Consider the following 12,711-nt stretch of genomic DNA (forward strand, 5'->3'; position numbering starts at 1 on the left):
TACTAGCGAGCAACGGTTATAAGCTTCTACTCAGTGGCAATTAAATGTGCTCGGTCACTATATAAGACAACACATTGATTTTGTCAGAAAGTGAAAGGTGCTCTGCTGTGTTGAAATGCATACACTGAAACAATGAGCACTAGTACACTATGGGTTGTCTTTCTAAAGTATGAAGAGTATGAGGGGGACAGTGTTTGGAATATTTGCAACATCACAACGTAACTTTAGAGCACACATTTTGAAGAGATCATAGAGTGTAATTTTGCATGTAATCTTTTTCTGCATGTACCTTATACAGACAGACATTAAGCAGCTAATAAGGTGATATCTTCAAGCAGCGCCCGGGAACAGACCAATAGCACAGTATTGGATGTTACAAGAAGAAGCAGCAGGGTAACAAACGCACCCAAGACCCTTTGGTGTGGGCGGGCCTGAGCTGCAGGGGTCCCCCTCAGCACAGTACCCTGGCATGAGAGCTCCTGGTTGAGTCCAGAGGGGGGCCCTGTGTGTACCTTGTAGGGAGGCCCCCTCAAGTTTTGTTACGCCACTGCGAGCAGCAAGCAAAACCGATATACTCAGCCCTGCGTGTTCTCAATTTCTATTTTTTTTTTTTTTTTATTGGCTTATAAAGTGCCCGAATCACCCCCAAAAGAGCTCCGTTTTAAGGAGCTTTCTAAATAGAAGGTATTCTGGGCATTTCCGGAGAAGAATAGGGAGCTGATTCCAATAATAGAGGGCCAAGTGGAAAAATGCTTTCCCACCTAAGCAGGATTTTTTGAATTGCGGGACAAGGAGCAAGGATTTGTCTCATGAGCGTAGAGATCTAGGTGGCTGATACGCTTTTCTGCTAGATAGCCAGGACCTTTACCGTTTAGTGCTCTGTGCACAATGCAGCATATCTTAAATCTGACCAGCTTCCTTATTGGAAGTAAGTGCAAACATTGTAATAGACAGAGAGAAGCTGTTCTGCCAAGGGAGTTTGAGACCAGGCTAGTGCGCTGTTTTGGACTGCCTGAAGTCTACTTAGGGAGGACCCACTTGCTGAAATCAGGAAAGCTTTACAGTAGTTCAAGCGTCTTATCACCAGAGCCTGGACGAGTGTTTTTCATACAGTTAGGGGGAGAAATGGAAATACCCTGTGTAGGAGACTTAATATATGAAAGCATGAGCCCACGGTGATTGTAACTTGCTCTTTCATTGTGCGTTTCTGGTCCAGACGTATGCCTAGGTTCTCGACCACAGTCTTAGGGACCGGCGTATCGCCGAATTCCGAAGGCCACCATTCTGGATACCAGAGCAGAGGCGCTTCTCCGAATAGCATGATCTCAGTTTTTCCAGCATTTAGCTGTAGGAAATGATTCCTCCTCCAAGTAGCGATGGCAACACATTGGCTGGACCCTAAGTTATGACATTGTTGAAATAAAGGAATTCAAATACTAAGGAACTTTGTACCCTTACATCTTTTGTAAAGACAATTTAGTGGTGCACCTCTCCACTCTCATCCATTAGCGATGGCAATCATGCCTTCCGAGAAAGCAGTCTGAGTATTCTGGGAATTTTAGTCAAATGACAGTAAAAGCTGGGTGTCATCAGCATACGAGATTGGTGTGAAGCCCAGCTTTCTAAGTAGTCCAACTAATGGAGCAGCATAAATGTTGACCAGAGTGAGACTATGGCAGGATCCCTCAGGAACTCCTTTGGTCGATTACATGGTCTGTGATTGGAAATGGTCAAGATTGATGGTCTGAGTCTGAGGAGTGAGAAAGCACAAAATCCACTGAAGGGCTTGTCCCTGGATTCCAATTTCTCTAAGTCTGAGTAGGATGTGATGAGAAACAGTGTCGAAAACCGCTGGCAAATCCAGCAGCACTGGTAGTACTGCTTGTCCATTGTCAGGGGAATGTCTTATATTGTCAGTGACGGCAATCAGTTTTGACTCAATACTGTGCAGTGGCCTAAACCAGACTGAGAGGAGTCAAGGCATCCAGTAGATTCGACATAGAAAGAGAGATGTTTATGAATATGCTTTTCCAATAACTTACTCAGAAGGGGTAGAAGAGAAATCGGACGATAGTTGGACGGATCCTCCATTGGAACATTAGCTTTCTTTCGGATGGGAACTATTTGTGCAGCCTTCCATTCAAGGGGTAACTGGCCCTCTCTTAGTGAAAGATTAAGGATTGAGCAGGTAGATGGGGACAACGGTTTAAAGAGTAACGAGGAAATGTTGGCTGGAATAATATCCAAAGGGGAACCTGATTTAACTGTGTACAGCAATGTCCCAACTGTATCAACTGGGAGAGGGGGAAAGCTTTCCAGTGAATGCACATTGGTCAAGGATGGAAGATGGTGGAATGCATTGTCATTCAGAGGGTTCTTGTCTTTAGTGATTTCATCATAAATGAGCTAGATTCTCTACGAAATGATTAGCCATTATATCGCAGAGTTCTTGAGATGGTGCAGCTTCATTGTTGCAGGCCTTTGGGTTGGTAAAGGATTTAAGGATTTGGTATAAATCTTTAGGGGCGTTCCATGCCTGGTTAAAGTGCAACGCAATGTGGGCTCTGTGTGCGTTCTTTACGTTCTTATTATATTGAGCCAGAGAGGTCTTATACCTTTCTTTATCAATTACATCATGGGTGTTGACGCCAACGTCTTTCTAAGTTTTTACAAATACATTTTTCCTTCCATAAATCTAGAGAGAACCATGCTGCATGTTGGCATCTGGCTGATTTATGGTAATGTTTAATGCGTAAGTGTCCATTTAATTAGTAGTTGTCTTCTTTGCTTGGGACATTTCTCACATTTTGCCTATTCGGTTTTCTTTAATCTGGGACATTTGGCCTTTTTCACTAATCCACAATTCAGCACTATTTTCTACATTTGGCTACGAGTAAATCACATACAGGCATTACTGGCCCATCTTTGGTTGTCCCTTGGACTTTTCTGGCGATGCTTCAAAATTGTACATTTATTTTGATTTTTCCTTATAGAAATGTAGGCCTTGTGTCATTATATGTTCCTTTGTATTTTTCCACAGCTGCCCCTGAAGAAGGGAATTCTTCCCGAAATGCATTGGGCATGAGGGCATGATCAAGCATTTACGTTTATTTCAACATTTGATTGTTTATGAGTATTGTGACTTCATTACATAATGTATAAAGTTCTTTTCGACTGCATTCACATTGCTTAATAATGCATTTCAATTCATGATTTCGTTCAAACTAAGAACTTATATAAAAGTCTAAATTACAGTTAATTGAAAGTGTGCATCAGTTTCTTGGAATATTGCTGTAAAAACGTTATTGTTAAAATTGTTTGAATTTTTGACATTGTCATCTTAGCAGTGCACCTGGTATACTGGTGGTTTTCCACCAGCGGTCATTAATGTTTTAATGATGCCAGCTGGTCTTTGGTTGTTTTTACTATGGAGTTGTAGCTGGCCAAACATTCCTCAATATTACCTGATTCCAGGATAATAGTTGCCGGGAATGTGTTCAAGAAAAGAGTCAGGTGTTATGTTATGCCACTGTCTAAGGAGACTGTAGGGGCCATGGAAGGGGCAGAGTTGACCCTGGGTACCCTAAGTAAATTAAAGAGTGATCTGTCCACAAAAGATGTTTGGAGAGTTGGTCAGGATAAGATCTAACGTGTGTCCTGCTAGATGTGTAGGACCCTTGTTGATCTTTACTAGTCCTAAAGTGGCCAAGTTTGCGAGAAACATATAGGCGTCCTGATTAGAAGTGTTCTCACTATGTACACCGAAGTCACCTAGTAACAGAAAATGTTTAGTGGAGATAATATGAGAGGCAATTAATTCCATCAGTTGAAGCGAGAAATCTAAAAGGGGACCTGGGGGCTGAAATACAAGGGCACCTTTCCAGCTGTAATGAGGTTAAAAAATAAATCTGAAAACCGTCATATCTATCTTATCATTGCAACAATGCTCAAGTGTCGATACATTAATAATGTCTTTATGGATAATGGCTATCCCTCCACCCACCTTAGACTGTCTATCCAGCCTTTGAATATGAGAGCCATGAAGAACTGTCACCACAATAGCGGGAGTGGAGCTAGGGTTGAGCAAGGTTTCAGTCAGAAATGGGATGTCGGGATTCTCAGAAGATACTAGGTCCGAGATTTCAGTGGCATGCTTGGGCACAGATCTAACATTGCCCAAACAGCAGAAGATCCCAGGTAGAAGGTGGGTACTAAGACGCTGTAGTTGGCAGCAAACGGATAGAGTTCCAGGTAGAACGTGGACACTAAGGCACCGCAGTCAGCAGCAAGTGTTTGGAGACACAATGGTTTTGCACAAGCCCTATGCAGCCTAAGAGGGCTGCACACTACTTTTAGATATCATTCAATTCAACAGCACAGCCTCGGAGGGTGGCGCATTGATTTTACACAACATTTGATGCAACTAAGCAGCTTTGGAGAATGTCACGTTGGTTTTACACAACAGCTGACACAATACTGCAAGCTTCCAATCAAGGTCTCTAAGGAGAATCTTCACATATAACAGTTTTTACAAATTACGAGAAACTGCACAAATAAGGCTCTTTCAGGAAACAACAGGAACTCATGAAGAATAAATTATTGGAAGAGGTTATACCAGAAGGACTGTGCAGCAGGCGAATAAGAGGCCAAGAATCATAGAGAGACCCTCATGATACCTAATGCATGAATAAAAAAAGAAAGCATGGCTGTGGTTCTCATTTATAATCCAATAGCAAAATGTATTTTAACGGAATATAAAAATAAAAAGGAGCATGTTGGAGGTTGGTTAGAAGAAGCCATCAATGTTCCCTTCTCCTTGAAGTGAGGTCAGAACCTCAGGTACACCTGCTCCTCTGGCAGACCGTGGACACATTGTCAAACTATAAATGAGGGGGACAGTCTTCAAATATAACCCAAAATAGAAAAATCACTAAAGAAAGACAGGCAGGATTTAGGGTGTGGCAGACAGAGCACTCTATCAAAAATGCAACACAGCGTTGTACCAGCCAAACCACCGGTCCTCCCACCAGCCCAGTTTAGAGTTGGAGAGACTGTCATCTTTCCATTGGAGATCACATTGGGTCTGTCAATGAAAAACTTCTTCCGAAGGAGAAGGGGCTCTCGGAGAAAACCCATCAGGCATTATTAGATAAAGAAGCGCTATATAAGAACCTTCAAATAAAAATGTAAGTCAATTTTGCATGTGACAAATGCATACTTAAATCCCTCCTATGGGAGAATGCTTTCAAGTACTCAGCATTCTGTAGCATTTTTATGGATTATTAACAAGAGGAATGCCACTATACACACATTTTTCATTTTCCAAAATAAATCTGGTATTTATTGGGTAAAAACTACTGACTTAAGTTCCCAACACAGGAGTGAAGCCCAGATCTCAGTATTACAGGTAACACTTCTCTCTTCATTAACACAGATGCAGAGGTGTTACCGTCTCAAGCAAAGAACTGCCTCTCACTCTGAGAGAAGGCACACTGGGGAGAATAGTCCCCTCTGATACCACTTGTGCTAGACTCCCTGCTGAAAGCAGTCATGCTATCGAGATTTGACCCCTCTATTGCCAAATAAACTAGATTCCTTGCTGACATCACAAACTATCTTTATAGTTTAGGGAAGAAATCACATTTAACATCTCTTTCCATACAATCAGCAATCAAATACCATGAATTCAAAAAAAAAATTTGTTTTTTTTTACAAATCAAAACATACATTTGTTAGTAATATTTAAAATCTAGTCATCATTGTGTACATTTCATAGTCTCATGATTGTTCCTGCTGCATCATAATTTAGTTCATGTTAGCGTTAAAGTAAATTGAATTTGATCCTGGTACACACCTCTGTAGTATGGTTTTTAAAGGCTCTTGGATGTCCATACATGGGTAGTGTTTGGATGTTTGGTTATATATCATTAATACAGATTAATAAACTATTGGGTTTCAAATGTATTAAACCACTAATGGCTGTACAAACCACTGGTTCCTAAATAGAATTTGTTCAGTTTAAAACTTGTTCCTGTTAACGTGAAAGTAAAGGGAGGTTGACTCTGGAGCAAACCCCTGTAGTGTGTTATGTATAGGATGGGTGTGCTGAAGAGCAGTCTCGTTGATGTTTCTCATTGGATGGGTTGCGGTGGTGGGGATAATTGTCGGCAGCAGGAAGAACGTCCCGGACTCAGCACTTTGTTAAAATGACCTCGGTGGAAAGCTTTAGTTTCTACTATCTTTGGCTACTGAAGATGTATCCTTTCTTCTGATGTGCATATTATATCGGTAAAATCCTTCCTCTACACAAGGCTGGGCTATAAGAACACTATATTTGGCAGCTCCAGCAACACAAGATCTATCTTATTTGTGGTCTGAAGACGTCCCAACTGCCTCACAAAAATTCACTGTTTTCTCACGAGGCAGCACTTTTTATGTCCATTCATTCACCGGCAGAGTTTATAGAACGCAAGTTTCTTTTTGCTTGTAAATACAAACCTCATTATCATTTGTGTCAAAATTCGGTATCTTTTGAGTTCCTTTACTTCTGAATCCAGATTTATTTTCCAGTGACAAGGTTAAAAAAATGTAAAGCAGGGAGTCAATAGTTCTGGACTCTAAGAGCTGGAACTTTTTACTGCTCAAGATTCAATCTTTAACTAACACTCAACCTTTCAGAAACCTATTCAGAACTAAACTTTTTGTCAGCTCTCTCTCCCATCAATAATTTCGCCATCATGCACGGATTCTGTCCTTTCACCAGTTAGGAGTTGGCTGGGTGATTCTCTGTAAATAAGAAACATCTAAAATATATTCATATACAATTAATCTCACTGTGAATCATTTACATAGTTAGTGGTAAGCCAGCAAATATCCCAAGGGTCCAGCTTGATATTGGACACCTCTGGGGAAGTGCCACTATGGTGGGTGCTTTTACATATGCATGTGATGATCAAAATGAGCATCATTTTTCCAGCGTCAGGGCTTCGGAGGTAAACGTTGTGCACTGCAAGCATTAACTCTCAGAGTTACAGGTCACATTTTCCTATTTTGACTTCTTGTGCCTCTGGACGTTGTTCTCTAGCAGCTATCATTGAACCAGTCGTTGTACAAAATGGGCAAACACCAAAACCAGCTACAAATATTCTCCAGTCTGTGCTTGTTAAACTTATTCAAGTGTGTTGGGTTTATAGGTTTTATCACTATTCCCTGTAGTTAGTTGAAAATCCTTTCCACAACTACTTCCAAATCCACTGCAATGGTATGGTTTCTCCCCTGTATGTGTTTGCTGATGTCTTCGTAGTATTGATAATCGAATAAAGCTCTTCGCACATTCAGTGTACTTGAATGACTCCCCCCCCCCCCCCAAGTGTGTTCGCTGCTGGTTTCTTAATGTTGAATGGTCACTAAAACGACTTCCACATTTACTGCAGTGGTATGGTTTTTCCCCTGTGTGTGTATGTTGATGATTCCTTAATGCTGAGTAACGAGTAAATCTACTTCCACATTCACTGCAGTGGTAGGGGTTTTCACCTGTGTGTGTTCGCTGATGTCTTTGTAGGTCCGATAATTGACTAAAGCACTTCACACACTCACTGCACTTGAATGGCTTTTCCACATTGTGTATTCGCTGATTATTCCTTAATGTTGAAGATTCCTTAAAACTACTTCCACATTCACTACAATGGAATGGTTTCTCCCCTGTGTGCACTCGCTGATGTATTTTGAGGTGTGGTAAACGACTGAAGTTCTTCACACATTCACTGGTTTCTCCACTGTGTGTGTTCGCTGATGTCTTCGTAGGATTGATAATTGACTAAAGCTCTTCATGCATTCATTGCAATGGTATGGTTTTTCCCCTGTGTGTGTTCGCTGATGCATTTGGAGGTGTGATAACAGTCTGAATCTCTTCACACATTCACTGCATTGGAATGGCTTTTCTCCTGTATGTGTCCGCTGATGTTCTTGTAGGTGTGATAACCGACTGAAACTCTTCATACATTCACTACAATGGTATGGTTTTTCTCCGGTGTGTGTTTGCTGATGTCTTTGAAGAATTGATAACTGACTGAAGCTCTTCACACATTCATTGCAATGGTATGGTTTTTCCCCAGTGTGTGTTCGAATATGTTTTTTTAGGTTTGATGACCCACTAAAGCTCCTCACACATTCACTGCAATGGTATGGTTTTTCCCCAGTGTGTGTTCGATTATGATTTTGTAAGTCTGATGACAGACTAAAGCTCTTCACACATTCACTGCAATGGTATGGTTTTTCCCCAGTGTGTGTTCGCAAATGTGTTCGTAGATTTGATACCTGACTGAACTTCTTCACACATTCATTGCAATGGTATGGTTTTTCCCCTGTGTGCGTTCGCTGATGAACTTGGAGTTGTGATAAATGCCTGAATTTCTTCACACATTCATTGCAATGGTACAGTTTTTCCCCTGTGTGTGTTCGCTGATGATCTTTTAGGAGTGCTAACTGACTAAAGTTCTTCACACATTCATTGCAATTGCATGTTGCTTCTCCTGTGTGTGTCTGCTGATGGCTCTTTAGTAGTGATGACAAACTAAAGCTATTGCTGCTTGTGTATGATTTTTCTTTCTTGGTTAGTGTCTCTGGGTCGGGTTTATATTTGTCTGCATCCCATGACTGTGCTTCCTGAAGAGCTAACATGGTTGATAAAGCACTTGTGTTATTCTCACATTCCCTGTATGTGTGTGGTATTTTGGATGCTTGATTTCAGATTTCACAACGAAATAAAAGACTCAACAACTACATATATTATAATTGTGGCAAGTAAAGCTCCTTTGTATGTCTATGCTGAGCTGATGTTTAACTGAGCCACGGCTGTCGCGCTCGTCAATCTGATGGGGCGACGTCATGTGTTTGGGTGATATTGCCTGTCTGCGGCACCCTAAAAATTGTAAGACTATTTGCCTTGTTGTTGTTGCACTGTATGTCTGCATACCTTAGACTGTTTACAGGCATCTCCTGAGGATGCATTGCCCGTTATGCTGCAAGATTCCTTGAAATATACCTGCCATTGAATACCATCTGTAAGCATCGCGGCCTGCCTCCGGGTTGTTGGCATGACGCAGTGTAACTTTTCTTTGTGTCTAATAAATGTCTTACACAATAAAAAAAAAAAAAAAGCTCCTTTGTATGTGGTTATGTCTTTAGATTGTATAAGGGTTGTGCATGCTTACGGGTAAAGATTAGTCTTCCTTCAGGTCGATGCACATTGGGACAGTCTTGTAGATCAGACACCCTCTCTTTCCTTTACCCTTCAGTTGTCTGGCTCCACCCCATTTTGCTTTTCTCTTGCTGTGGTTTAGCCAGAAATAGTTTACAATATACTTAGTGCACTGAATGGTTGTTGGCTATCATTACAGGAAACAGAGCAATGCTGTATCCACCTCACACCGATCCAATGATCAAAGCTTGGAGACTTGTTTATACAGGCAGTGGTTAGTTATTGTTATTGTATTAATTTTCTAGAGGTCATTTATTCGTCTTGTGGTGAGGAGGTGCACAGCTCAGACACATACATCCACTGAATTGCTCGTGACTGCGTTCATTTTCTAGAGGTCATTTCTTCATCTTGTGGCGTGGAGGTGCACAGCTCAGACTCTTAGATCCACTGAATTGCTCTGGACTGCTTCTACCAGGATCTATCAGTTTACGTTCAGGTTCCTCAGTCTCTAACTGTGCAGCTCTTTTCCTGAATACTGGAGCTCATAGTTTGACAGCTTTTTGTAGATTTACACTATTATTTTCATTATTCAGAATCATTGGAGCATTCAAGGCTGGTTTCCTGTTGGATTTAAAGAGATTTATCACTAAATAGAAATGTAAGAGAATGTAAATACACCATATTTTACTATTTGTTAAAGACATCTCTTCTTTACCATTTTTGAAAGTAACCAAGAGATGTTTCACCATACACAGATATTTAACTAAATGTTCTATTGAACATGCCATATCTTAATTCAGAAAAGGAGGTGATAACTTAGTAAAGAAAGGGCACTCATGGAGCACCCATTCGCTAGAGGTATTTTTATTTATTTATTTATTTAAAAGGTTTTATATAGCGCTGCTGGACCCGAGAGTATCAGAGCGCTTTACATAGTTAAAAGAAGATAACATAGTAACATTAACAGGAATATAATAAATACAAACTACAGTTTTTTAGTTTATAGGAAGATTAAAAGAAACAATAGAAGAAGAATGAGAGAAAGAAGAAAGGGAGTTGGGTAAGTGAAGGGGTCATGGGAAGGGAGTAGAGGAGGGATTTGGAGGGTAGAGCATAATGAAGGAGGGGGGAAAAGCGGTAGGGTAAGAGCGCTTAGAGATAGAAGGGTACTTAGTAGGATTCAGGATAGATAAAAATGAGGGTCCCCAGTGTTTATTGAGGAGAAGTAATTTGAGTCTCTTTTTGAAGAGATGGTAAAAGGGGTTGCAGCAAAGGTCTTTGGGAAGAGAGTTCCAGATCGTAGGGGCATTGCCGGAGAATGCACGAGATTGGGTCTTTTTACATTTGAGTTTAGGAGGGATAAGGACAAGGGAGTTAGTACTTCTCAAGGATCTGGTGCAGCCTGCTTTATGTAGTTTACTTGAAAGGTAGGAGGGGGTATCTTGGTGAAGTGCTTTGTGTGTAATGCATCTTGTATGTGGAGCGGCCTTCAATTGGGAGCCAGTTAAGATTTTTGAGGGCAGGAGAGATGTGGTCAAATTTTCTCCACTCAGCGATCAGTCTAGCAGCTGGGTTGAGGACAGCTTTAATCGGTGCCAGGTGGGCTTTGGGTGTGCCAGCCAGAGTAGCATTACCGTAGTCAATCTTGGATAGGACAAGAGATTGAGCAACGATTTTCAAATCATCGGCAGGAATGAAAGGTTTAATTTTTTGAGGTGGTGCAGGGTGAAGAGAGCACTTTTAGCTGTATTTTTGATGTGGGGGATGAGGGAAAGGTTCTGATCAATACTGATACCCAGGGATTTGATAGAATTAGTGGTGGAGAGGGAGCAATTAAGGGCATAGATGTCCTTAATCCATATTTGAATGGGGAGGGGATTTTGTTTAGTGATGAAAAGAATGATTTCGGTTTTTTTGGGATTCAGTTTAAGATGATTAAGGTGGAACCAGGCTTGAACTTTCAGTAGAGTGTCATTGAGGAGAAGGATGTCATTGTGGGATTTAATCTTGTAGTAAAGTTGTGTGTCGTCGGCATAGAGGTGGTAGCTGGTTTTGGCTTGTTTGAGAATGATAGTGAGGGGTTCCATGAAGAGGTTGAAAAGGGTTAGAGAGAGGATAGACCCTTGGGGTACCCCGAGAGTGATAGGTTTGGATTTGGATAGACAATGACTGAGCTTAATTTGTTGTGATCTGTTCTGGAGGAAGGATGTGAACCATTTGAGTACATTGCCTACAAAACCAAATCACTCTTTAAGGGTGGTCAGCAGGGTGGGATGATGTACCGTATCAAAGGTGGCCGAGAGATCAAGGAGGATACGTAAAGAGGATTCGCCTTTGTCAAGAGAGCGATGAATGTCATCAGTAATATTGAGCATCGCTGTTTCTGTGCTGCATCCCTTCCTAAATCCAGATTGGTAAATGTCGAGTAGATTGAAAGAGGAGGTATGATTATCTAGCTGGGAAAGGACACATTTTTCAAGGGCTTTAGAGAGGAAAGGAAGGTTGGAGATGGGGCGCAGATTGTTCAGATCATTGTGGTCGGCAGTGAGGTTTTTAAGAATGGGGGATATTTGGCCTAGCTGAAGGGAGGCAGGAACGCAACCAGAAGAGAGTGAGGAGTTAATGATGTCGGACCAAATAGGGGCAATGATATGCTTGAGCTCTTGAACTAAATGGGCAGGGAGGGGGTCGTTGGAATGTGAAGACGGTTTAAGTTTGGAGATGATGTTGATGATATTGGTTTCAGAAATTGGTTTAAAAACGCTCCATGAAGCCTTGTTTTTGGGAAGGGAATTCGTCGGTGAAGATGCAGGTTGGGTGCTGGAAAGGAGGGGTGTGCAGGGTCGAGGTGTTGGAGTGCGGGGGGAAAAAGAGAGCTATCAGTACTAGGGAGGGAGAGTAGGATGGGCGGTTGTCGGGAAGGAGGAGGGGGCGGAGGAAGATGGTGAGTTGGGAATAGTAGGGGTGGTGAAGTGGGTGGAGGGAGGATTAGGAGGGAGAGGAGGGGAAGAGAAGGATAGTTCAATGGTGTTAACTTTAGTAGAGAAAAAACTAGCAATTTCTTCGCATCTTTTCCACAGCGGCTGCAAGTTTAGGAGGGCCAGAGGAAGTTTGTTTTTTAACAATGTTAAACAATTCTCTGGGGCGGTTTCTAGCCTGGTCAAGTTGAGACCGGAGAAAGGTGGCTTTCTCATTGAAGATATGCTTTTTGTATTGGGCTATGTTTGTTCTACGAAGAGTCAGATTTTCAGCGGAGGGATGGCTTCTCCAAGTACGTTCAGAGTGTCTGAGGGTTCGTCTTTCGTTATTGAGGTCGGCATTGAACCAGGATTTGGAGGGGATGATTTTTTGTTTTTTTAGTTTAATGGGGGCAATAAGGTCGAGGGCCTCAAGAATGGAATTATTGTAATGGTCAGTGAGATCATTGGTGCTAAGAGAGGGGGGGGGGTAAGCGAGCTTTAATTGTGGATTCGAGTTCACCAGGTGGGATGAGGTGAAGGCTACGAGTGGAT

At 41.7% G+C, this 12,711-nt stretch overlaps 1 protein-coding gene across 1 annotated transcript in view; it reads right to left on the minus strand.

Moving 5' to 3' along the window:
- LOC144758619 (uncharacterized) overlaps positions 1 to 12,711 on the minus strand; it is a 159,907-nt gene that overhangs the window by 115,376 nt on the left and 31,820 nt on the right. The window contains exon 2 of the mRNA XM_078646438.1: positions 7,757 to 9,820. Coding sequence (XP_078502564.1) covers positions 7,757 to 8,679 — 923 coding nt within the window. The 5' untranslated portion in view covers positions 8,680 to 9,820. The remainder of the gene's footprint in view (positions 1 to 7,756; positions 9,821 to 12,711) is intronic.

Source organism: Lissotriton helveticus, chromosome 1_1, assembly GCF_964261635.1.
Source record: "Lissotriton helveticus chromosome 1_1, aLisHel1.1, whole genome shotgun sequence".
In the NCBI taxonomy this organism is placed as follows: Eukaryota; Metazoa; Chordata; class Amphibia; order Caudata; family Salamandridae; genus Lissotriton; species Lissotriton helveticus.